This window comes from Priapulus caudatus, unplaced genomic scaffold (assembly GCF_000485595.1).
Source record: "Priapulus caudatus unplaced genomic scaffold, Priapulus_caudatus-5.0.1 Scaffold13, whole genome shotgun sequence".
NCBI lineage: Eukaryota > Metazoa > Priapulida > Priapulimorpha > Priapulimorphida > Priapulidae > Priapulus > Priapulus caudatus.
This window is the reverse complement of record NW_014577074.1, coordinates 1345349-1371666: the sequence shown is the minus strand read 5'-3', so window position 1 is coordinate 1371666 and position 26318 is coordinate 1345349. Positions and strand designations below refer to the sequence as shown.

The window sequence follows — 26318 nt, the reverse complement described above, 5'->3', positions numbered from 1 at the left end:
CACCTTCTACTGACCACACCGCTACCTTCTACTGACCACACGCTACCTTTCTACTGACACGCTGCTACCTTCTTACTTATCACACCGCTTTCCTATACGCTGGACATAAGGATTCTATATTCCTATACACTGGACATAAGGATTCTATATTTAATGGCAATGATCTTAACATAAATGATCGTCCATATGGAATCGTACTTTATAAAAACCAAATTGAAGTTAAATCCAGTGTTGAAACTCTTCTCTGGAAATTGATCCAACCAGAAAACGGGATCTTCCATCTGAGCTAACCGTCGATAGCTCACAGCTATGTTGAATATGTCCCGCCATGTCACCCGTTTATCTGTAGCATGGAAAAACAGTTATACCTCAAGCTCAATAATAATAATAGTATTTTATTTGGGAATACGACTGTATGTAATCATTGTAATGCAGTATCATATTGGTTACCTTACTGTAAATGTATTCTCATTCACAAGACATTTGTTAGCTAACTTATATATTTAACACTTACCTCCAATTTTTAAACTTTTTTTACTGCTCCACAAACCCTATATAGTGAATTAGAAACAAGAGTAAACATGACTGGTAATAAGTAGCAATGATATTTCTAAAAACTATTGGTAATTATTGTAATAGGTTTACCAAATCAAACATCAACGTGTTTCAATAATACAAAAGAGATCCTAATCCACAATAAAAATTATCTGTAAAATTCAGATATAACCATACACCCTTATGAAAAAAGAACACTCAGGCAATTGCTCCCGATTCCCGCACATCTAAACTCATGTAATAAGTGTATCTCTCATTCACCTACACACAGATATCTTGCACGCGGTCAAACTAATAAACTGGGAGAACTCGCCTGTAGACTCTGTGAGATGTCAATGGCCGCCAGGCCCATGGCAATGTTGAACCTCTCCTGTGGCATGTAGCCATCAGCGGTCACCTGACCGAGCTGACCAATGAGAGCCGCTCGACAAAGAAGCGTCTGCTCAGGTGTGGTAAGCTGCTCGAATGTTGGCACCACTACGTCTCTACAAGCAACAGATGTCTGCATCATAACACCAGCAAAAATGTTACAGATACGCATACATACACGATGACGCACACACAACAATTACATAACATAAAATAGATAAAGTAAGTATAACTCTCTTATATGATTTTCCAGAGATTTGTAAATGGATAAACTTATACAGTGGATAACTTATCATAATTGTGCATTCACAATTATTCAGTACCCTACATCCAGTGTACTCTTGATAGAGGATACTAATTATATAAGTACATATTTAGAAACATCTTTCTTGCATTACATATGAAATAGGCAATATATATATATGTTCGCCATTGTTTTCCTGCATGGATAATTGTACCTGCATTACTTGATGTTGGAGAATTACCTAACCGTGTTGGCCGAAAAAAGTTTTCGTGGGACCGCATCCCTAACTATAGCTGAGGGGGTCTATGTCCCCCCAGGGTACTGCCGGAACGTACCCTGGGTACGGTCCGGTATACCGGAACGTACCCTGGTACTATCTCATATGCCGAACCGTACCTCGCCTACTCCACTAACGAGTCTAGGGAGTCGCTTACACCTACTCCCTAACCCTAACCATATCAGATAGTTACCAGGGTTAGGACCCAGGGTACGTTCCGGCAGTACCCTGGGGGACATAAATCCTATGAGCCTAACTATATAATAGAAGTCAATTGGACAACGTGATTCACATAACGCAATTTTAATATGAATGTATTTTTTCTAGAACGCATTATTTTCGTAATGATAATCACAGCAATCAGTAGCATAGCAAACAATTATTCCCCAGGTTACTGCACTGCATTTAACTATTTACTAATCAGTCGTATTAATGAAAAACCTTATACTTACAAGATATGGGGCTGAATTCCTTTCTGTTCAGCATATGCACCCTGAAATAAAAAATAGTTTAAAGTGTAATCTGTTCTTCATTTTTCATAACTGACCTACATTTATCATTAACAGCAGCTGCAGTGCAGATATAGTGCTCTCTATACTTCAGTCTGTTCATTTCAAATTAGCTTATAACTTTTCCAAACAACTATGACAACAAATAATATCGTGTTATGCACATTGTTCTCACCTCGAATTGAAATGGCAAGGTTTTCGACCACTTCTCCCGAAATTCCCCACTGAAATCTCGGTCTGGGTTGACAGTTGTCAGTGGCTCATCCAACAAACGATGGTAGTAACGAAACGTCTCTGTAAACACGTATGCTATTTACGTAATCACGGCCACAATGTGGTGACTTATGCAGAGTCAATATAATTGATTTTACCCAATTGCTATTGAGGCTGAGAGGGTCTATGTCCCCCAGGGTACTGCAGGAACGTACCCTGGGTACGGTCCGGTATACCGGAAAGTACCCTGGTACTATCCAATATGACGGACCGTACCTCGCCTACTCCACTAACGAGTCTAGGGGTCGCCTACGCTTACTCCCTAACCCTAACCCTAACCCTAACCATATCAGATAGTTACCAGGGTACGTTCCGGTATACCGGACCGTACCCAGAGTATGTTCCGGCAGTACCCTGGCGGACATGGACCCTATGAGCGCTATTGAGGAGCCAACCACACAATTTTCGAGTGCTGACAGAGGAAATGCGGTTGAGATACAACATGCCGAGCCTGTCCTTACCTTTTAAGTAGTGTGCTTTAAGGAACTCAGGGCTCAGCCTGCCAGTGGTGTACTGGGAATGCACAATGAGGTTGGATTCTGCCTTGACACTCTCGTAGAATTGTCCAAGCATGCTGTGTGTGATGCCCTTCATGTAGACGCACTTAATGTTCTGCGAGTCCAGTTCCACGCAGCGCTGTGACAAATGAACAACAAACACTCACAACTATGCATTCGACAAACAATACACATATAGACAACAAGGAAATAGCAGGTGTGTTTGTAACAGATTGGTGTGTTGTATGCTCATGTGGATTTTGGCTTCTATCATTAAATCCAATGGACCAAAAATGATCAAATATCTTATGACCTCATCTAGGAATTACAAGGTCGTTTCTAGAGTAAGGAACTACCCAACATGGATTGCACTTGCAAAAAAACGTGATGTCTGTGAGATCATCTACTTCAGAGGAAGTATGCAGACTAACATACACTACACATTTTCAATGTTGTGAACTAGGCATTGTAGTTCGTGTATTGCACACAACTTACATTGAAGTCCTGTAAGGCTAATTGTAACTGACCACTGCTATAGTGTGTTTGGCCACGGTAGAACACTGTTGGCCAGCGGTCAGGGTGTAGGCTGTAGGCTTGGTCAAATGCCTTGAGTGACCGCTTTACATCTCCCAACTCCCTACGAAATAAAATTATTGGTTATTGAACTCTACCATTAAAACAGCTTCATTTCTGCTGCAAGTGTTATTAAATGTGATTTGTTCGAGTAAACAAGGCATATTCTAAGCAATTTCTTTTAAATTTTAACAGTATTTCTATCTTTGTAGGTCCTATGGCTGATGTTACCTAGTAACCCTGTTTCACCTGCCATAGACAGAGGTCTGAGGTAGAGGCAGCCAGCCATCATAGGCATGTCATTGCATATTAACTCCCCCACTTTACAACACTATCACCATTCTTTAGTGTTGATGAACTGAGGCAAACAAGCCAATATGCTTTAGTGAGAACAACATATATCATAATTCACAAGTGGGGATCACACCTTTCGCTTCTCAGTTTTACATCTAGAACGCTACCTACGCGACCTACGCCAATATTGCAAATAGTAACCTGTATGAGTTTCCTTGTGCGAGAAGCACCTCCAGGTGGCTGGGATTCAACTGAAGAGCTTCGTCAAAGACACGTGTGGCATTCTACAGAGGATAAGAGACAACAAGAATCAGTGATAGCCTTAGATACAAAGACAATGTTTATAACACGAACATTGTTATTAATACTGAAATTTCTATAGTAAGCAATAGTTGTTTGCAATGACAACGTTTGTACGCATTTAACTATAATCAGTGTATTCAACACAGTGGTGCACGTAGTGAGCATCCAATTAACTGATTTCCATATTAAAACTCATGTAAATCATATCATCATGGCAGATATATAATGTATTCTGCTAAACCTTGAAGTGGCTGCTAAAGTATTTAGTATGCAGTCAACTATCATCCCATCACTGCATGGTTAATCGATCATACATTCAGAATCGTAACACAATGCCTCTGTTCTGATTTTTAGGCTAGTATGCGTGCTAATGTTCCACAACATAATAGTATAGGGTGACATCGTACACGAAATGCCCCTCGTTTCTGCAGGACAACGCCTAGGTAGTAAAGTACATATGCCTGCTCTCCCTCTTCCGCTAGTGACCTCCGAAAATCCAATTCTGACTCAGTGAAGTTCTGTAACGACAAGTAAATATATGTGTAGCACACACATACAGATACAATTACAATATTAATATTAATATTACTAACCCTAACCCTAACCCTAACCAATTCACCACCATTCCTCATCGTTTACCTCAGTGAACAGATGTTCAAGACCTCGTTGGAAGAACAGCTTCGCAAGTTTATCATCAGGCTTCAAGCGTATGGCTGTGTCTAGATCTGCGACTGCTTCATAATGTTGCGCCATCATGGACAGAACCTTTCGAAGATGAGTAAAATAATATGTAGCCGACAGATGTGGCTAGAGACGATCAGGAATAAAAATTCAGCTGGAAAAATTTCCAAACACTAATTCTTGCAACACAAAGTAAAACCTGATGAAGGAAGATTATGACGGAAATTTTAACAAATATTCAAAGGTCTTACCTCTGCCCTCCTCTCATAGCTATCTACAGCTTTTGGCTCAAGGTCAATGGCTCTTGTAAAGTCATTGATAGCATGTACTGCTGCCTCTCGGTCCTGATTTAAAGATTTCCTAGCAAACGAGATGCCACGCCCATGGTGTGCACTTGCTGTATTTGGGTGTACCTACAACAGCGATTCTGTGCAATACAATTTTCCCAAAGATTGTTTAATACAGTGTTCCAGTAGTTTACCTATGCCATGCCCATGAAAGATTTCTTACCTTTAGAATAGATGTGAAATTCTTAATGGCTTCATCAACAAACTTCAAATTGAGTAAAGCAGTTGCATAGGCTGAAACGAGACACATCAACATAGCATAAACATTGTACTGCGAGGAAAATATAAATTAAAATTTAACTTCAATTACAATATGCATAGGGTTACCTCTGGTTTATTAAGTGTAAGTCATTTACATTTACTTTACTACGTATTGCATACTGATCTTGCTTCTTGACCCTTCAGAGATTTTATAGCTGTTTTTATAATATTATTCTATAAATCATTTCGAACCTATAACATGGTTCTACCAGCACTACACATTCACATGCCTGTCTTCTGCTCCAATAATAAAATAATAACCAAGCATAATATCATCACATGCATGTCCTTAATTGCATAAGAATGTTTAAATTAGACACCAACGTATGCTATGTAGACTCATTTATATAATTGCATATGAGTGTTCATGTTTTGCTCTGACCAATAAGTCATTTGTAAGTCAATACCACCAGTAATTTGCTCTGCAATCATTTTGCTGTCAAATGTAAATTACAGGCATATGTTAGAGTAATATGCATCACAGTAGTAACTAATACATACCTATTTTCTTGTCAATCTCTGCATCACCTGTCACTAGAGGAATTTGTTGTTTTGAGCATAAAATGTCTGCATACTCCTGCAAAATTCAATAATGAATATCAATTTAAGAAAAATTGGAAGGTTGTTTATATAAAATATAAGTTCCACTCTATATTATTGGAATTAAAATAAATGGATGCAAGTCTAACAGGAATACTGTTACCTGCACTTGGGTTGACAACTGTTCGTTTTGCATGAAATCATCTGAAGCTTGACTGCAATCTGAATTCGGTTTCTCCTCAACATTGCCTACAGGTACAAACAGAGTTTATAATAAAATATTTACATATATTATATAGGTACTCAACTAGTTTACCTTTTAAATTTTACACCACACAACAAATTATAATAATAATGGGCTTTATACCTGGACACATGCTACCATCAGTCCAGAAACTGACATTATATAAAATTAACTGAGAATTCGTTTGTTTCAACACAAGATGACAATGAGCATCTCACTTAGTATACATGTTTATGTCTAAATTAGCTATGATCTATATGTCTAATGGCAGGCTATCTGACTAATTGAGGAGTCAATTTCAAACAAAAACCTTACCAATCTGTCTTATGCAGACAAATTGACCAATCGTTAATGATATTCAAACAATCAACATTGATCTGTCTATCAGTTAATCACAACAGCACTTGGGGCAAAGTTGACAAATAATTATACTAATTATATCTTTATTAATTATTGACCATCTATCATAGAAGTAGAGCTGCAAATGCTTAGTGCATGTGCACCTGCCAACAATGAGTTAATGGTATTATTCCAGTGAAATTCACGCAGCATTTGCAATTGCGCCCAGGGTTTGATAGATAATTGATTGACTCATTGAGCTTGAGGATATCACTATTACTCTCCCAGTGAATAAACCATTCGGTTTTTGTTCATTAGGTGGGTGGTCTCATATAAGCTTCATATATATTTGAACCTGTGGCATAGTAAATGAAATCAGCCTTACTTACTATCATTACCTTTCTATTATTAGGACTCATACTATGGTATCATGCAGACGTATATATATATACACATAGCATATAACAACAATGTGATGCCAATCTTGAAATTTGTATTCTACTAGCACACATTGACATCTCCCACAATGCAAAGTGTATGTAAAATAAATGGTTAAGTCATCACACTAGTATATAATTTATATATGTAACCAATGAGGCTTGAGGAAAGGTCACTGGAATATTTATGGCTTTGGGGGTTGGCGATTCAAAAAGCGGTTCTAGACTGACAAAGACATATTGCTTGGGATGATACCATATTTTTTTAATATGTACAATCAAATCATTTATGACAGTGACCAACACCAGTACAAAGTAATAGCAAGTTTACTGAAATCAGCATTTACAGAAATCATTCAAATTAAAGATTTGCATTGATTTCAATACACTACTACTTGAAAATGATAATTCAGACCTGCTAAATAGGCAAAACACTAAAAGATAAAACCTACTCATGGTTCTCCTTATGAAGTTCATATGGATGAGGAAGGGCCCAAGGGCTAAAGGATTTTTATCCACTCCTAACACATATTTTATAAAATTTACAAACCTATGCCATTTTAGGCACTCTATTTTCATGTAGTCAACAGGACAATATTGAAAAAAACAAGAACATAACTATTACAAAATGCACAGCTAAAAATTAAGGCATGTCATTAGGCAATTAATAAGGCATATTGGAGGACATATGAGATATCACATATTAGTTTCCGGTTTGAAAGGCACGTCAGATCCGAGAAGGGCACCGGTCAACTCGACCCACGCACCAACTCGGCCAGCTTTATGGCGAGCTCACTCGTCTGGCAGGTGCGGACAGCCTTCATCTCGGATAGGTCGAAATTACCCTCCTGGAGATCGCGGCAGCTCGACTCCATCCATCCATGGACCGTTTGGAAATGTGTATAGCTAGATTGATCAAATTGTTTAAGTTTCTATGTGCAGTGTTTCCCCTGCATTGACACGAGCTAATTGAAATCTCAGCCTCCACATAGAAATTTACCCAAAAACACCGCCTCGCTGACGAAAATCACGGTTCTTCCATCAATAAACTACACTTTATTGACAGCGTTCAAAATTAGTGCCGACCCGGAGGCCTGAGGCCACCAAGTTTTTCCTTCGGCCACCATCTCTACGAAACTGCCCGTCCTCCTGACCGGCACTTTTTCCCCTGATATTACGCTGAAATACTCCGGTTATTGCAACGGCAGTTTAGACAGAATTGTAAACGGGAGCGCATTCTAATACGCTCCGTTCCTGAACGTAGACGGGGTATCCAAAACATCTAGAGTCGAGGGCATGAACACCCTCAACGCATGATTCGCCACACGAACAAAACCTCGTGACAGTCTAAGAAATCGATTGCGGCGGCATGTACCGTAGCCCAGTGTTTTTATGCGCGCATAACAATAAGTTCATATGTCGCAGGGGTTATCGTGGGTAGTGAGGGCACGACCACTGACACCTGACACGCACGTAATCAAAGCTGTTTTAACTGAATTCGTCACTTTTCTTTACGTAGAAAGTAGACTATTTTTATTCAGTTAGATATCCAGAGAGACATGATACAAGATTGCGTGGCACAGCTTTGCTGTTGATCCTAAGCGCTGCGCGCGGATGAGACGCGCAGTTCGCGCGGATATGCGCACGCGACGCGGGGATGTTCAAGTATGAAGCGCTCGCCGCATTGGAGACCGTGGCCAAATTCGAGGCCGCTGCACGTCTCCACAGCGGTCAGCAGATGGTCTGTAGTTTTAGAAGATGGCAATGATTATATATTGACGATATTGTAGGAATGCGAGATTATAAAACAGTAACAAAAATCGCTCAGTCATTCTCCAGATTAGCTGAATCAAAAGATTAGACTTTAATATGAACAAAACAAATACAATGGTTATAAAATTCACAAACAAAGAAAGGATTAGAGAAGGAGATATTAATAGGCAACCAAGTAATCAAAAAAATGCACCAAATATTCATACCTAGGGATTTAATTAATGATATAGGAGGTTATAACAAATCGATATGATAAGAGTCCGAACTGAAAAATTAGGTTCATGATGAGGGAAATATTATCATTGGCAGAAAGAGAAATTATGGAAATCATACTATAGAAGCAGAGTGAAATTATACGAATGCCACAGTTTTACCTTTCCTTCCTAAATAACAGTGAAAGATGGACTAACTTAACTAAGGAAGAAGGTAAAAATGTTGGAAGATTTTCAAAATGAGGTGCCTGCGCAAAATAATAATCACCGCAGAAAACCCTACGAAAAGCCATTGAAAGACGATGAAAACTCCAAGGAAAGATACGGAGAAATCAGTAAAAATAACATATAGTTTCTATACGTAAATTGTGGTAAATACATGTATATAAAAACGGCGATGTGAGTGGGGTGATTTGAAAATCCCCATATTTACTTATAAAACATCCAAGAGATGGCGCTGTGGCATGTAAACATTAGCGCCGAACATTGTGTGTGTTTTATTGAATTGTTCAATAAATGACACACTCGTTCACTTCCGACAGCGAGTGAAAATGCAGAAAATATTCCTGTTCGATGCGAAATGCATCGGCCGGGCATTTCATTATTTACGAAAAGTAAACAGGCTGGGGAAAGGAAACGGTCACGTCGGTGACGCCCCATTCATGCCCATCAACGAAGAAGGCGGGCCTTATTCTGATTACGAAGATGCGAAAATGCAACAGAAGGTACGTACCGCAGTGCGCTAAACAACGTGTTATTTTCGTTTTTGTGCCAAACTCTATCGTAGGAAACCGTTCTAGCCTAGCAAAATGCCCTAGTTCTTGAGATCGGCGATTCCGTACCTCAATGGGTCCCCACCTTTGAAATTAACAAAGAGGTGCGGCGTACCTCGGCGCGCCTTGGCATCATGGCCGCATCACGTCTAGAAGCAATGTAAACTGTAAATACTTCAAGATTCTGGGCACTTGTAACTTTGCGGATATGCGGCAGCATTGATCTATGTATGGGGGTAGGGGAGGAGAAAACCGAGTACTGGGGAGGAGAAAAACGAAAGTAAAACCTTTCCCAGAAGCTTGTTTGTTCCTTTTGGCAACTTGAAAAAGTGATCCAAGAGTCTCATATAATGTGTTCAGAATAGCTTAGAACCAAATTGCACCTTTTTTAAAAATTTTCCTTTGGTGCTCGCATTGCTCGCTTCTCGAACTGCGCAAACACCAAAAATAATTTTACCGCCTCGCTGACGTTTTTGGCCAGGGGAAACACTGATGTTTACATCTATCTATATATTTATCTATCTATCCATCTAGCTATCTATCTATCTGTCTGTCAGACTTTCTATCTAGCTATCCACCCATCCATCCATAAACGTGTTAGCCAGCGAGTCGAGCTGGCCGATCTCCAGGAAGGTAATTTCGACCTACGAGATGAGCTGCCCCACCTCCAGACGAGTGAACTCGCCACACTGGGCGGGTTTGTCGGCCGGTCGAGTTGACATGTGACCCCGACACGACATGCCTTTTAAATGCATGGGGAGAATCCACTCCAGCTATTTAACAGGACTGTATAACATTATCTTATATAATTATATCATATCTGCCACTACCCAACGAGATCAGGTCACTAAAATGCAAAGGCTAGTACTAGTAGTATGTATCTCGGACAATCATTGTCAAGCATATGTACTGTCGTTAAATAAATAAATAAATAAAAATTGCCAAGTTGTGGTTTGGCTGCATTAAAATTACCATCTACTAACTTAGTAGTAACTACTTACTGGTGCATGAGGGATATACATCGCTGAATAAATAAGCGTGAAAGAAAGACGGTTGCTCAGACTTCAACAGACTTTCTAAGTTAGGAAGGGTAAATTGCAATCTCGCTAGAAGCACTCGTGCAGCTTCATCAACATCGTGATTAAAATTATCACGGACTCCAAAAGCGTCCGTTTCACAGTTTTCACAAAGATCTACGGATCTCAAATGGCCTATTTTAATTTCTTGCGTCACGCCATCGGGAGTAGTAACCTGAATATTAGATACATCACACTGCTCGGCTTTCTTAGACTCAATTACAACGGAATTTAAAAGGATTAATAAGTAAACAACATGCAATGTGGACGCCGCCATGATTGATGTTTAATGCTCAAATGGGGATTAGTAAGCGAACACATTACTACTGTACGTAGTCTCTTTTATCAATTTTACGGCATAAAATAATTAAAAATATAATTATTAATGACAATGTGGACTTTATTTATAAGTATTTACCGTAATTATTTATTTACAGGTACATAAACCTATATATACTGGTCTCCACAATCTCCATTCGGGCCTCAAATTCATCTATCCCATAAAGCTCTTCGACTTCGTTAACAATAAAAAACGTCACCGTCACCACCAAAGATCGTATATAGTGCCTCCGGCACTATACGATCTTTGGTCACCACTGACTAACGGATACACAGTAACACACCACTGATCTCTATTATATAATTTATACTCACTTATATACATTATATTATATTATATTAGTATAATAGAGATCAGTGATACTGATACACACAGACTCGAAACGCCAAAATAGTGTAATGCCATTGAATGGTGGCGCCGCCCAGCGAATGAAGCGGTACACTAAAAATCTGGCTGTGGTGACAGACGGTCAGACCGTGGATGTGTAACGTTGTAACATTAAAACGTCTCTATCGTTAATTTTAATATTTGGACTGGAGTTTAACTATACATTCCTGAATCTAGAAGGTCAAATATTAGTCTTCAAGTAGATTTTGCTCTATTAAACGGCTATACATTTATTTTTACATGCAAAACGATCATCCACACCGTATCACAGACTAATGCACAATACACATGTCACAATGCGTAGTGTGCACACGTACTACATGTACACTGTGCTACAGTCTGTAGTTTAATTTATTCCTTAGTCTGTGACCGGATTTTGTAAGATGTTTGTTTTTTCTACAAACAATAAAAATAATAAAGACGATATAATTTCCATATTTTTTACTCAAATACCATTGATCACATTTATTGCTAAGAAGCTTAATCAAAAGTGCTGGAGCATTAGCAATTTACGATTCGGCTTGTTTCTAAGTTGGGAGTGCAGGAGGGTTACTGACTTCCATCAGAGATGGAACTGCATCCTTTCTTAGCCTCTTAAATTTGTTGACTTGCCCTTGTGTTTTTAATAAAGGTGGAACAATTATGGAAAATAAGGTAAAATACAGACAGTTTGAATTTTTTATTAGCCAAATTATTCAGCATGTGTTGGTTTATAGTTTTGATATTGCCATAAGCAATAATGATATACTTCAGTGCCCAGCAGTGAATATTTCTCAAACGTATTTTTCTGTTTATGTATATTTCAAGAAATCATAGATATATACAACATATGTGTTGTATATATCTATGATGAAATCAAGCCTGGTACATGTATAACGAGTAATGGGGCATTCATGAGTCACACGACGAGAAGCAGAGAAAGCAAGATTTTTTACTAATTTCCCATACTAATAATAGTTATATTTTTAAATAGGTACAGCATATCATATTTCAAAGCAGCCAGTGATTTTTACCCTTGTCAGCTGGACACATAAATTGAGATGCCTCAAAATGATCCTCGCAAATTAGCAGATATTTGTATTGGCTGTCTTTTAACCCATCAATGTCGGCTCTTCTTATATTGCAGATCCACTTCCGAAGTCTATGTACATCTTGATCAATGTTTTCCCTAACTTTTAACTGTTAAATAGCTTCATAAGATTGTATCTTGTATTAGTTTACATTGATATTATGATTACATATGATCAAGAGTAGATAATAACACATGTGTTATTATCTACTCTTGATATGATTAAACAATCAATAAGTAGGCCTACAGTCTCTGTTCGTGTGCACAGCAGTCAGTGAGTCACTGGCACTGCATCTGTCACTGCCGTCCTAACGAATTTATTATTTGCAAACGTATATAACATGCAACACGTGATCAATCTAGTACCTCGCTATCATGCTCTTATATATCTGTGGAAAACGCTATATCTGGGTTTTTCTTCCTTGTAGTATTGCCATTGGAACAATTTCCAGCACTGCAATAACCGCCAGCTGATGCCATTTTGAGTAGTTGACCGCTTCATTCGCCAGGGGCTGCACCATCGAAACGCTTAACAAGCAGTTCCTGCAGGTCACTGATCTCTATAATATAATCATTATTATATTATAGAGATCAGTGCTGCAGGTATACCTCACTGATCTCTATAATATGATAGATATATATAGATCAGTGGTATACCTGCAGGGTATACGAATAGACTGGTACTCGCTCCCACCTCTCGGCTTAGTTACTCGATGGGGATCGATACCATCGAGTAATCGAGGTGGGTGCGAGTACCAGTCTAGGTAGACGAAGTGTCCAGTCTGTGTAGTTACTAGTGTGGTGTGTATCCGCTATCATAGCTGTAGACTGGTACCCGGTCCCACCTATCGGCTTAGGCCCCATCCATTATCCCATCGAGTAATCGAGGTGGGAGCGAGTACCAGTCTATCATAGCTGGTATCCGTTAGTCTGTGACGTCACAGTGCGTAGCTTGGCAACGGGAAAGTGATGTCTGTTTGCATGGCAACTACTCTGTGCGTTCTACTTCAGGCGTCGGTGTGTGTGCAGGGAATTCGAAAGAGTAGGAGACGATCGTTATTCTAATTTATAAAAGAAGCTAAAGGTATATATTTTTATTTAAATTTCTATACAAATATTAGACTGTACGGCAGTACTTTATTCACTATACTCTATAGTCTATACTTACACGTTATATATAGTGTATACTGATAGTAATGAGAATGAGCCGAGGAGTGAATGCATGCATGTATAGTTCTAGTCCGCAAATGCAGACGTAAACTCCGCTTTGCTAATCTGAGGGTGCGGGTTTATCCATTACTGGGGTCTGCGTCGGCTCGGACTAGTATAGTTCTAGAGCTAAATTAAGTCTGTAGATACAATAATGTAACCCAAACACAGGATAGGGTATCCTTAGCCCGACCAGGCTGTGCGACGGATTGTCTATACGGTATTGTAACCCTAGCAATACCGTTTCTTGGAGCTAGGGTTGGCCCTATCCTGTGTTTGGGTTACATATTAATTTATTATTGTATCTAGCATGCATGATGCATGAATGCATGCGCGCAAAAATTCAAAACGCATGCGACTTTAAAACTCAGTCCCTGGCTTTCCATGGTTCTCCCCATATTATCTTGTAATAAGTTGTATATATCTTGTATATTGTATCTTGGCTCCCTCTCGTATTTTACAAGGCACTCGATTCAACGAAGTGCGGGGATTATCTAGAGAAAAAGGAGATTATAATGCCGCCTTTAATTCTCTAGATATTAGGCCTAGTGTTTCGAATCAACAAAATTTTCCGCACATAATCTAACTCTGGTTTCAATAACCCGTGGTTGTCCCCTCTCCAGCCTTCTAGTTCTATTTGTTCTCCATCCTTATATTTATTATAGCTATCACATTTATATAAATGTTCCAAGTCCTCTTTATGTTAATTTCAATGTTTATCATCTTCATTTTTGTTTTATCTCTAGTTTTCAATTTGTCTCTCATAATTACTCTTTTTTTAAGATGGCATCTTTGACTTGTTTTTTCCAGGCTCTTTTTGGTTTTAATCCATGGCTGTAAATGATATTTCCAGTTCGTATTCCTTTAGGATTATTAAAATTTCATTTACCCAATTTTTTTCCTTCCTCTTTGATCTGCTGTATAAATACTCTCTTAATTACTCTATTGTTATCTAGCTTAACTATGTATTGTAGTAGCATGAGTTTTTTATATCCTATTTTATCTGTTATTGGTAAAATTCCTAAAATTCCTAAATTCCTAAATTCCTAAAATTGGTAATATTATGATATTAGAATATGCTTCGCCAGGTCGGTGCCTCTATACACGCCAGAACAGCTCTAAATTGGATGCGATATAATGGGTTTCCAAAAACTATCAATACATGACAGTGATGAAGATGTTGTTTTGGCTCAACTTGATAGGCGTCCTCTTCGACTTCCTGTCCGCTTTCGCCTCATAACCTCATAAATATTAGTCTTCAAAAGTCCTAGGTACTATAACGAAGACGGAGATAGAATTAAGTGGGTAGGTACTCCATGCTAAACTTATAACTTTACATAAAATTTACCATGGTCATGTGAAGATTGGCATTCCCTCTTGTTTGATGAAGCCTGTTTGTTGCACTCGATTATTTGAGCGTGATCATTGATTTTCGACACGTGCCATCATCAAAGGATCTCTTTCAGCTTAAAATCTTTGTCTCTGTCATTCCGTATTGGAATTCTCAACCTTAAAAATTGCAAATATGCGGCTTATTCTACTGCGCTTCTGAATGTTTATCTGTCTATTTGATCAACAATTGTCTTATTCCGTCTTCGATATAGTTCCTTGGATATTGAAGACTAATATTTATGAGGTTATGAGACCTGTGTCTCTGCGAGTCTAACTTTAGACTTAGTAATAATCAATTGTAATCATAATCATCATCAATTATTTATGAGGTTGTAGTGTAAGATTAGATTCAAGCCTACTTTAGGACCCAGATATTAATTATGGGCTTACGGTTAGATTGAGGTTGACCGTTGGGATTTCTGGTTGTTTGACTGATAAAAAATTGGCTAAGTATTAGTATTACTACTAGAATAATTCTAAATTAGCGGCTTAAATATATTACTTCTAATATCTACTTTCAGGAAGATTTATTAAGATGTCAGCATTCTCTCGGCTGTTTACGATGAACCTAGGAAACAACTATCTCACGGCTGCTGGCCTTGCTGTGGCTGGTGTTGCTGGATATTATATGGCCCGTGAGAAGCACTTAGCAGATAGTAGGCCTGTGCGCAGGTTATACCCCCCAAGTGCCAACTTCCCTGATCTTTCAAAGCACCACAATTGCATGGCAAAACACCTTAGCCCTGAAGTAAGTAACTAGTTTTCAGTATTCCTACTGTGTTACCCAAGTTAGACCTTTTTTAATCCTAATGGGTAGCCTAACCCCAGTCTAATATTTACCCTAATCTAACGCAGATAAGGTCTATGGGGGTCTATTATATATGACAGTATATATTCTGACTTAATATACTTATTATATTACTATATATACTATATATATTATATAAGATATTATATGTATATTAGGTTAGGGTTAGGCTTAGTTCAGAAATAGTAAACGAGCCCAGTGCAAACACGAGGTCAGCGGGGACATTAAACCTACGAAGCATAATCTTAACGCTGAGAGGCGTCTATTCCCCAGGGGTACTATCCGGACCCCTACCCTTTTATGGTACTATCTAACGTATGCCGGCAGCCTACTCGCCTACCATCCCATCTTAACGAGTAGGGAGTCGGCCTACGCCTACTCCCTAACCTAACCCATAACCCTAAACCCTTAACCCTAACCACTGCTGTCGAAGATGGAAACAAAAAAAATGTCGGTTGTCCTGCTGACAACCCAGGCATCAAAGCGGACGTTGTTTCCGCAAGCAAATTCTGTCTTGCCCAAAATAATTATCCCAAAATCTCTTATTTTCCAATTCACATAATAAGTATGGTCTATAAAAACACCCAAAACTCACTGTATTTACCAGAGTTTTTGCAAGCGAAGGTTTGTGGGGGGCGGGGGGATAGGCCGGGCCAATAAACAGCGAACTGCGCAAAATATGAATGAACTTAATATTTAATGCTCCTCTTGCCTCCCTCTCCACACCCTACGGTCCTCTACCTTCTCTCTGCAATCTTTTGCTTTGAGTGTGCATTGCCAAAAGCAACATTTTTGTTCAATTGTGCTTGCTCCCAAACGATCTCCTCTTCTAGTGTAATTGTTCAGTGACGGATCTTAGAGTTCCAGGAGGTTCGTGAAAAAACAAGGGGGGTATGGCGGGTCCTCCCCCAGAAAATTCTTGAAAATGTAGATTCGCCAGGAGATGGTATTCTGCGGCACCTTTGCAGTACATTGCTACAGCTTCTATCTGACTACGACAATCTCTTTTTTTAATCTTTTCAGTATCAACATTGATCCACTGTGTTGTTATGCATGCGGCAAATTACGCCATCGCGAAAATTCACAAAATAATAGTGAAGCCAAAATACCAAAATGTAGTGGGTGAACTTGCGTGTTTGTGGTTTCCAATAATCGCAGTTCACTCCTCATAAATCAGAAAACTCCTGCCACAGTGTTGGCACCAGATAGCAGCTCGGGTATACGTCGCCTCTCCCTCACACCCATAGATTATAGCGTTCCCGCCGAGGCTACTAAGTGCTCTTGGAAACCCTCGAGAAAAACATAAATATAATGTGACCGTTTTCGTCAATTTTTCTTGGTGTCCCACCGGACAATTCTCAAACTGGTGTAGGTGTCCGCGCGCAAATTACTGGTTGTCTTCGACAACCAGACAACGACTTAATTTCGGAGCACATTTGTAACCATAATCAAAAGTTACCAGGGTACGTCCTCAGTTACCTTGCGACAAGACCAGGGTACGTTCCGGTAGTACCCTGGGGGACATAGTCCCTATGAGCTAATCTAACCTAACTGTAATTTATTATATCTTGTTAGCAAAAAATTATAAATACTAATATAGTTTAATCTGTAAAAGTATATAAGTTTAGAATTTATAATTATTGCCAAAAGTGACAAATATACATTTATAATATGTAAGCAATCAATCTTATTTCAAAATATTGAAATATTTAATCTTTGATAATTGATATGCATATTTTGCTTTAGGTCTATGCCAAATTGTGTGATAAAAGAACACCCAATGGCTTTACACTAGATGGTGTCATACAGACAGGCATTGATAACCCAGGACATCCATTCATTTACACCGTTGGTTGTGTTGCTGGTGATGAAGAGACATATGAGGTGTGCACATGCATTTGTATTATATAACCAAATACAGGATTATTGTGATGTACAATAATTCATATATATACCACAAGACTGATTACAGTGTCATTTTAACTGTGCTCAACAGGAACTTACGTACTGATGCCAACTATGACATTCTTTTTAATTCGCCATAAGGAAATTGCACATCTGACAAATCAAAGTATGGATCTGACAAACACGCATAATAAGAAATATGCAGTAGTCTGAACACTAGTATGGGTACTAAGCAATGTACCATTAAAGTTGATTGCTGACAAGAAAGGTCCCATCGTGGGAAATAACCCTACCCCAAAATATTCACAAAGCAAACTGTTTTTCTGGTTTCATTAATGTGAATAGATCAATTTTTGATATAAACATTCAAAGTACAAGTCTAAATACATGTTACACTGATGCTATTCCTATAATATGATACCAGGGGTTAATATTAATAATGACAATTTGTCATTATTAACCCCTGATAATATGTAATCGTGTCAAGGATTCTCCCAAGGAATTTCACAAGGCATGTCACTTATGAAAGAATGGGGGGAGTGTCCAAGAGGGGCTTGTACCAATTCAGGTCGATTATGTATATAATAAGTGGCCCCAAGACACAGGTAAACTCGATCAGTTTGGAGATGTATACATCAAGCTGTAAGGAAACAGCATGACTGTGTTGGGGTTGTCAGAAGTAAACACAGCTGCATGAAGATTAGGAAATAAAGGCATGTTGGAGACGAGATGTTACATATTAGCTTTAATTTTGAAGGCATGTCATACCCGACATGTATTAAAGGTCTGGGAAGAATCCTGGGTGTCTGTTAACGAAATTCAACGAATGAAAAATTATCACTGATTGTAAAACATGTTTACTAGGTGTTTGCAGACCTTCTAGACAAGGTGATTGATGACAGACATGGAGGATATGGTCCAGACGCCAAGCATCCAACTGACATTGACTACAGAAAGGTATACAAGGAAGTTCAATAACTATACACAATATTTTGTGTAATAATCATGTTCGTAACGTATATGTGGAGCATGCAACATGACATTTTGGTAGATAAAATTCACATTACCGCAGCTGTCAGTAAGAAAACATACCTACCTAACTATAAAGCTTAGCATTTGTGCCTTCGTAAATATAATCGGGATGGTTTGTTATTTGGTACATGTTGATACTTGACCAACATTATTTTTTTGTACATTGATCTTTTATTGATATATATTGTCTATTTTAAATGTTAAGTATGATTATAAGATGGAGAAATGTTTTTAAATGTATACATATCAGGAGTAGATAATAGATAATAGATCCCTATTATCTACTCCTGATACATATGCATATCTCTCTGTCTCTATCTCTCGTTCTCATTCCTGCTCCTTCTCCCTCTCTTTATATTTAATTACCATAGTGTGTTACTGTAACATGTGTTTTACAGATGTTTACATAAAGTAGTAAGTGTAGCTAGATTTGGCTGAAATTAGCCTGGGTTGGGTTAGGTGCAGTAGTTAGCATGTAGGTTACAAATAGTACGTTGCGTGTGCGATGTAGACGCGTGTTAGTTTTAAGGAATATTAGTCTAGACAGGGCTGCAGATCGGGTGTTCGATATGTGGGTTATGGCTGAGAACAATATATATTGTTCTCATGGTTATGGCGGGGGTTATGGCGGCTGAGAACAATATATATATATATATATATATTAACAACCAACTGACTGAGAACAATATATATATATATATATATATATTGTTCTCAGGGTTATGGCGGGGGTCATGGCGGGGGTTATGGCGGCTGAGAACAATATATATATATATATATATATATATATATTGTTCTCAGGGTTATGGCGGGTGTTTTGAGTAGACAAAGCGTTATAGGCAGTTGTGTGTGATTGGTCGAGGAGAATTTGGAAATGAGTATGATTGGTGGAGAGTTTGCATATAAATAGAAATTTGAAGAGCAGGAGGGGTTCGAATCTGGGATTCTGAGTATTAGCGTGTACCGTGTAGAGACCTGTATGATTTGTAAACAATATATTCTTTTAGTGAACACAAAATTTATACTTCGTCTTTGATTATTTTACTCTAAATTATTTCATTTAAATCTTGGTGTAACTTCAACGCTACATTACCATGGCACACTGTATGGGGGTTTAGACAGCACATGATGCTTGCACATGCTTCCCTGACATAACTTGGTGCTTACAGATTCGTGGCGGTCAGCTAGATTCTAACTATGTGCTGTCAGCTCGTGTGCGTACTGGTCGTAGCATCCGTGGCCTCTCTCTGCCACCGGCATGCGACCGCGCAGAGCGACGCGAAGTAGAGAGGGTTGTATCCGATGCCCTTAATGGCCTGAGTGGAGATCTGCAGGGAAAGTACTACCCACTGAATAACATGACCGACGCAGAGCAAGACAAACTGATTGATGTAAGAAAAATCACTTTGTTTCGCTGTAAAACACTCGTTTTCAAACGGCTCACATAAGTGAAGACTGGAATACAGAATTAACCGTCCAAGAAAGATTATGGTTATTTCACCTGTCTTCCAGGACCACTTCCTCTTTGACAAGCCCGTATCTCCACTGCTCACCTGTGCAGGAATGGCGCGTGACTGGCCAGATGCCCGTGGAATCTGGCACAACAATTCCAAGAACTTCCTTGTATGGGTGAACGAGGAGGACCACACCCGCGTTATATCCATGGAGAAAGGCGGCAACATGAGGGCAGTCTTTGAGCGGTTCAGCCGAGGACTGCAGGAGGTATAGGCTTTCGTTTATTATCAGTGCAAACACCCCTGTTTTTGTTGATGTTATCACTGCTGGTTTTGCTTCCGTTGCTCCTAATGCTCATGCCACTGCTGCTGTAGACAGCAGCAGGTGTGTGATCCCTGACTGAATGCGTAAATTGTGTTACCCTCTGCCGGGCTATATAAATGCATCATAACGGTACAGACCATATGCATTATGACAATTACCATTTGTTGATGCAATTAGGTGCCTAGCTTGCCCACGCAGGCCATGATTCCAGTGACGCCATGAATGGATAATTATTATCAAATAGATAAATCAATCACTACATAACTAAATTTCCCATTTAGGTAGAGAGATTGATCAAATCTAAGGGCTACGAATTTATGTGGAATGAGCACCTTGGCTACATCCTGACCTGCCCCAGTAACCTGGGTACAGGTCTGCGTGCAGGTGTTCATGTCAAACTACCTAGACTCAGCCAGGTATGGTGACATCTTCTTGTACTAGTAGGCCTATAGTTTTAGCCAGTGTGCTTAATTTTTCTTCAATGTCCTTTCATGTTCATACAAATATTACTCCATAAAATTATTAAAGTGACTACAAAATGAGCCACTCATTTCTCTGTGTCACAAGAGCGAATAATGTTACAGTAATTTACAAAACTATCGGCAATAATTTTTCACCTCTTGCATCCATTAATATTTCACAGTACTTGACAAAAATACCGTCAATCAAGTTTTGCCTCTTACATCTGTTACCGACCGATCAGTGTGCAACGTAACATGTCTTGCTCATCGTTCTCAGGATCAACGCTTCAATAGTATCCTGGAGAAGCTAAGGTTGCAAAAGCGTGGCACAGGTGGTGTTGACACTGCTGCCACTGGTGGCATTTTCGACATCAGCAATTCTGACAGACTTGGCAAGAGTGAGGTGCAGCTAGTACAGGCAGTCATCGATGGTGTAGATACGCTCGTGAAGATGGAGAAAGCACTGGAGCAGGGCAAGCGCATCGACAGCATGATACCAAAGTAATTTATGCAAATAGCTACAAGCCAGCTAGCTACGTCGTCGCCTGTTGGAAAGAAAATCGCAGTAGCATGTTTTGCCCTTCGACATTTACGTTTTTTCCCCCGACTTATTTTCCCTTATCATTTACTATTTTTTGTTTAGTCTGATTGAAATTTAACAACATCGGTTATCACTAATACTTGTATCAACAAGTATGTTATGTATGTGTTTTTCTCTGGAAGAAGAGCAGATAACGCCGCGCAAGCTGAAACCTGGCCCACATCCGTGCTTTTTATAAAATTTCCTCCTTGGCATAGTCTTGCTTTCTAGCTTTCTACATGCTTTTTATGCCTTTTGCGATCGCATCTTCTCTTCTTCCAGGGGTAACTCAGGGATCTCATTTTCACAATTAGGAAAAGAATTAAATTTGGTAACAACAGCTCTCTCTTAATTCAGGTTAGTGAGATATAATTTAGTAAGTTAGGAAAAAATAATTTTACTCTGGGATGCCTTCCGTTTTATTTTTATAACGTGATTACCAACGAAATGATGCAACATATTATGCATATTTTTGCATGTATTTGAGGTTTCATTTAGTTTGTGATATTTTCATTTTATCATTCCACATTCTTTAATTTTGAAGCAGTATCAGTTAAACCATAACGTAGTATTATATTGTTTTTATACGTTTACATTATATTTTGAAAAAAAAATTAAAGGGTAAAAGATACAACTCTTTAGTAATTTGATAATGAATATATACACTACCAGACTTTTCCTCTTCTCTCGCTCAACGTTTGTATCTAGTGTGTAGGTGGAACGTCGAGGTCTCATTTCGCCAGCAGCAAACATCAGAGAACTGTTCACCATGATCGTATAAGGAGGACCAAGTCCGTTCCATTTATTTACAAAAGTTCATAGTTTATTTACAAACCTATGCGCTATATTATATCACAGTAAACAGATCCAAGGCAGAGCTTGGTCTGCAAAAACAGGATGAAAAAACACACAGAGTATCCCATTTCGTCGTTGAACACTATAAAAAGAGACAATTTAATTTTACACGGACTAGAAAAACAGACACATTACTGATATTATATTATCTATACATTAAAAGACATGAAGAATGGGTGAAAATTATGCACCACACAATAATTTGTAGGACTATTTAAACTGTCGGTCCATGGCTAAAGCGAAAAGAAACACAATAAACAATTATTTACATTGAATATCTCACATTGTGTGCTGGGTTAAAATTGTGAGAGAAATTAATAATATTAATTATGACAGATAACCCATCGATGGGAATTTAGACATAGTAGTTGTCCGTATCAAAATTTGGGGCACACGGTTAATCCTGGGCCTTGCCGCTTGCTATGGCAACACCACCCCATATGCCAGCCGCCTTGCACGTGCGAAAACATCGTCCTTTATTAATTTCAGCATATTTTCGCAGCAGTGAAAGCTAACACACACACAGTGCAGTTTCAAATGTCAATAGCTGTAGAGAAATATTGTGCGTGTGCCGCCAACCTAAAATAATTTATAACTTTTTCCATGCCTTTGAAAACATCTAAGCCTGCTCCTCACACAACATATACATTTAAGCCAGACAAACTATTAGATCGCGGTTATAATATATATATCACACGATATACGAGTGCTCCGATAAAAAACGTATACAACGATTTGTGCCAGCCTGAAAAAATGATAGATATCGGGGGGGGGGAGTGTTGTGATTGTTCAGAATGAAATCGACATGGGCTCATATTGCACCTAATGACCTTGCAGTTTATCAAGTCACAAAGTGCTGACAGCACACACCATAACATACATATTAAAAGCTGTTCTAAGCTCAAGAGCGCACATTTTATATTGTGATTACCGTGTAATTGGAGAGTAGAAGAAGAAGTAGAACTACAAGTTCACTTGCAAGATTTGCTCCTAAATTATGCAATATTTGTACGCGTAAACTGTGTGTTACTGCTCACAAACTCGGTGAAATACGTGCGCCATTCATTTATTCGCAACTGAAAGCTATACCGATGGACTGTATATATACACGGTTCAAACTATGCCAGCACCGTCACATACCTTGACGTGAGCTTTGGATATACTCATCCTATGCGGTATATATTGTTATAAGCTTCTCCATGCCGGCCAACTATCACTCACATTTGTTAACAACATCTCCTTTGTATGTTGTAGATTATTAGGCTTCTCTCACCACTCAGGAATTAAACCAATACTTCTGTATTCCAGACTAGTTTGCGTTTCGCGTTTCCGTTTCCGTTTCCGTTCGCGTTTCCGTAGCTCGCGTCAGCAAATTTCATACGGGACAGCGTTGGAGTAATACTAGACGACATTAGCTGTGCGATTCAGATTCTAAGCAAGCTAGATTGCCTACCCCGCCTTCGAAATAACTAGTTTGTCGCGACGTTGGTTCAAACAACTGAAAAAATTAATTAAAATTGACAAACACAAGGTTCTGGATTTGTACGTGCTTTTATAAACCTCGCCTAGCGCAGCGCATCGAAATCATGCAAATTGAGAACTGCGCGCGCTTTTTTCCCCACAAGTCGCCTATCTTGCAGGCTTCATGAACTCGCGAATACTACTGCCGTGTTTATTTGCCTGCACCGGAATTTTTAGCATCGGCGCATACACGGGAGCTCGCGCTCTCTCTCATAGTAGTCAGTTTTTGTGTGGTAGACGCGGAGATACGAAATCTGTTCGCAATCACTGCACCACTGTACGTCTGTCTGTTCAGTAGACAGATAGAGAGGAGGCTGAGACCACGCACACCCGCGTCCGCAGCTCACGGCGTCTTCCCGCTGGCAGTGTCAGAGCTGTACCGCCAGCGTTTAACACAGCGGTTTTACGGTTCCTATCGCTCTCCCGCTCCGCCCTGAGTCAACTCTGTCTGTCAATCGGCAGTCGGGCTGAGAGAGAGAGAGAGAGAGAGAGAGCATGATGGATGAGGCGAGGAGCAGCAACCTTGCCGCATATGTGGGACACACATCACCAGCAGCTGGAGCGGCGGCGGCATGCGATCGGAGCTCACTGTCGGGCTGCGTCGTAATACGGTCCATATAAATGTCCCAGTAATCCGCAGGATGCCACTATACCCCCACCCCTTCTCGCCTCTCGCTCTCGCTCTCTGCTTCTCTCTCTCTCTCTTCTCTCTCTCTCTCTCTCTCTCTCTCTCTCTCCTCATTCTCTCTCTCTCTCTCTACCTCCCTCTCTCTCTCGGCTCTCTCTATCTCTGTCTCTCCATGCCGGCCGGTGATCGATCAAGGCGGTTGCGTGTGAGTGCGCCGGGTATCTCGCACCTCGCCTAATGTGTTTGCCCATCTCCGTTCCGCTGCAGGACTGACCGCATGGTCCCACCTGCAACCGGATGACGTAAGCAACTTAAAAATGTAAAAACGAAATGCTTCATCGTAAGAGATCACATCGCGTCGAGCGTGAATGATTGATGAGCAATTCCCAAATATCAATAATTCTAATTGCTATTTAAATTATGTAATAATAGTTCAGTGGCCACCTGTGCATCACTAGGCACGAGTATTATATCGAGTGTCGAGTATATTGACATCAAAACAGAACTGTGCAGAAATTTCATAATTACAATTTTGAAAAAATATGCCGAATCCTGATTTTATTATCAGTCTGGATCAAATCCCGGATGGAATACTTCGGACCGTATAATATACGTAGTACAGAAAAGTGTGATCCGAAAATTTATTATCTATTAACCACATTTAAATGATACTAATTATTACAGCACAATTATACTTTGGAATAATGCAATCGAGAAGCAGGAAAAGAAGCTTGTATTGGCGAAATAGTATATAATATATGTCACGAGGAAGAGGTTTCTTTTAGCTAACAACTACGTACGAAGTTAAACCCGTAGAAATGAATGTTTTTCTGCACCCTCTCTCCTCCCTCTCTCTCTCTCTCTCTCTCTCTCTCTCTCTCTCTCTCTCTCTCTCTCTCTCTCTCTCTCTCTCTCTCTCTCTCTCTCTCTCTCTCTCTCGCTGGCGCAGCTCTCTCTCTCTCTTCTCTCTGCTCTCTCTTCTCTCTCTCTCTCTCTCTCTCTCTCTCTCCTCTCTCTCCTTCTCTCTCTCTCTCTCTCTCCTCTCTCTCTCTCTCTTCTCCTCTTTTCTCTCTCTCTCCATGCCGGCCGGTGATCGATCAGGGCGGCTTGCGTGTGAGTGCGCCCGGGTATCTCGCACCTCCGGCTAAGCTTCACTCATAGCGAACGAAAATTGGTGAACGTTACGTTACGTCAACTATAACAAATAATGAAACTACTTAATTCAGAGCTGTACTCGTGTACGTTTCTACAATGGCTTGGCTGATCATTGATCATAACCACGATTATGCAAAGACTATATAGGCCAGACGCATATGTGGTTGGCACAGTAACCGCGCTAAACTATTGTAATCCCTAAATGCAATTATCAGTTTTAAAAATTGATGATAATTACGACAGTGGAAAGTTCCCCGATAAAATTATCCGATTCTGTTTAAATAAATAAAAGCCTAGCATTCATGAATATTTAATTTCGGCAGAACGAAGCACTCGGGGTTTCGAAAAAAAATCGAACTTGTGTTCTTGGTGCTATTCATCTCTTATCTTGCACCTCTCGTACACGCCGCTCGCAGAACGCACACAACACCACACACACACACACAAACACACACACAGCACAACACACACAGCACCACAACACAACACACACACAACACACACACACCACCACACACACACCACACACACACACACACACACACCCACACACACACCACACACAACACACACACTACGCACACACACTGCGCACACACGCACACACACACACCAAACGA

General features: G+C 39.6%; 2 protein-coding genes across 2 annotated transcripts in view; one reads left to right on the top strand and one right to left on the bottom strand.

Moving 5' to 3' along the window:
* Window positions 1-10845, bottom strand: part of LOC106808163 (tetratricopeptide repeat protein 13-like) — a 23419-nt gene extending 12574 nt beyond the window's left edge. The window contains exons 1-15 of the mRNA XM_014810755.1: window positions 10503-10845; window positions 5887-5972; window positions 5685-5760; window positions 5086-5156; window positions 4827-4988; window positions 4534-4659; window positions 4302-4412; window positions 3793-3875; window positions 3220-3361; window positions 2689-2863; window positions 2130-2248; window positions 1898-1938; window positions 869-1040; window positions 515-551; window positions 199-343 (exon numbers count right to left, since the gene is read on the bottom strand). Of these exons, the coding sequence (XP_014666241.1) occupies window positions 199-343; window positions 515-551; window positions 869-1040; window positions 1898-1938; window positions 2130-2248; window positions 2689-2863; window positions 3220-3361; window positions 3793-3875; window positions 4302-4412; window positions 4534-4659; window positions 4827-4988; window positions 5086-5156; window positions 5685-5760; window positions 5887-5919 (1493 nt within the window). The 5' untranslated portion in view covers window positions 5920-5972; window positions 10503-10845. The remainder of the gene's footprint in view (window positions 1-198; window positions 344-514; window positions 552-868; window positions 1041-1897; window positions 1939-2129; window positions 2249-2688; window positions 2864-3219; window positions 3362-3792; window positions 3876-4301; window positions 4413-4533; window positions 4660-4826; window positions 4989-5085; window positions 5157-5684; window positions 5761-5886; window positions 5973-10502) is intronic.
* A 2533-nt stretch (window positions 10846-13378) lies between these two features.
* On the top strand, window positions 13379-24591 carry LOC106808882 (creatine kinase U-type, mitochondrial-like). Its single transcript, XM_014811792.1, has 8 exons — window positions 13379-13457; window positions 15496-15722; window positions 17529-17666; window positions 18552-18644; window positions 19889-20110; window positions 20232-20441; window positions 20780-20914; window positions 21237-24591. The coding sequence occupies exons 2-8, from the start codon at window positions 15510-15512 to the stop codon at window positions 21462-21464; spliced, it is 1239 nt and encodes a 412-aa protein (XP_014667278.1). The 5' UTR covers window positions 13379-13457; window positions 15496-15509; the 3' UTR covers window positions 21465-24591.
* The last annotated feature ends 1727 nt before the right edge of the window (window positions 24592-26318 follow it).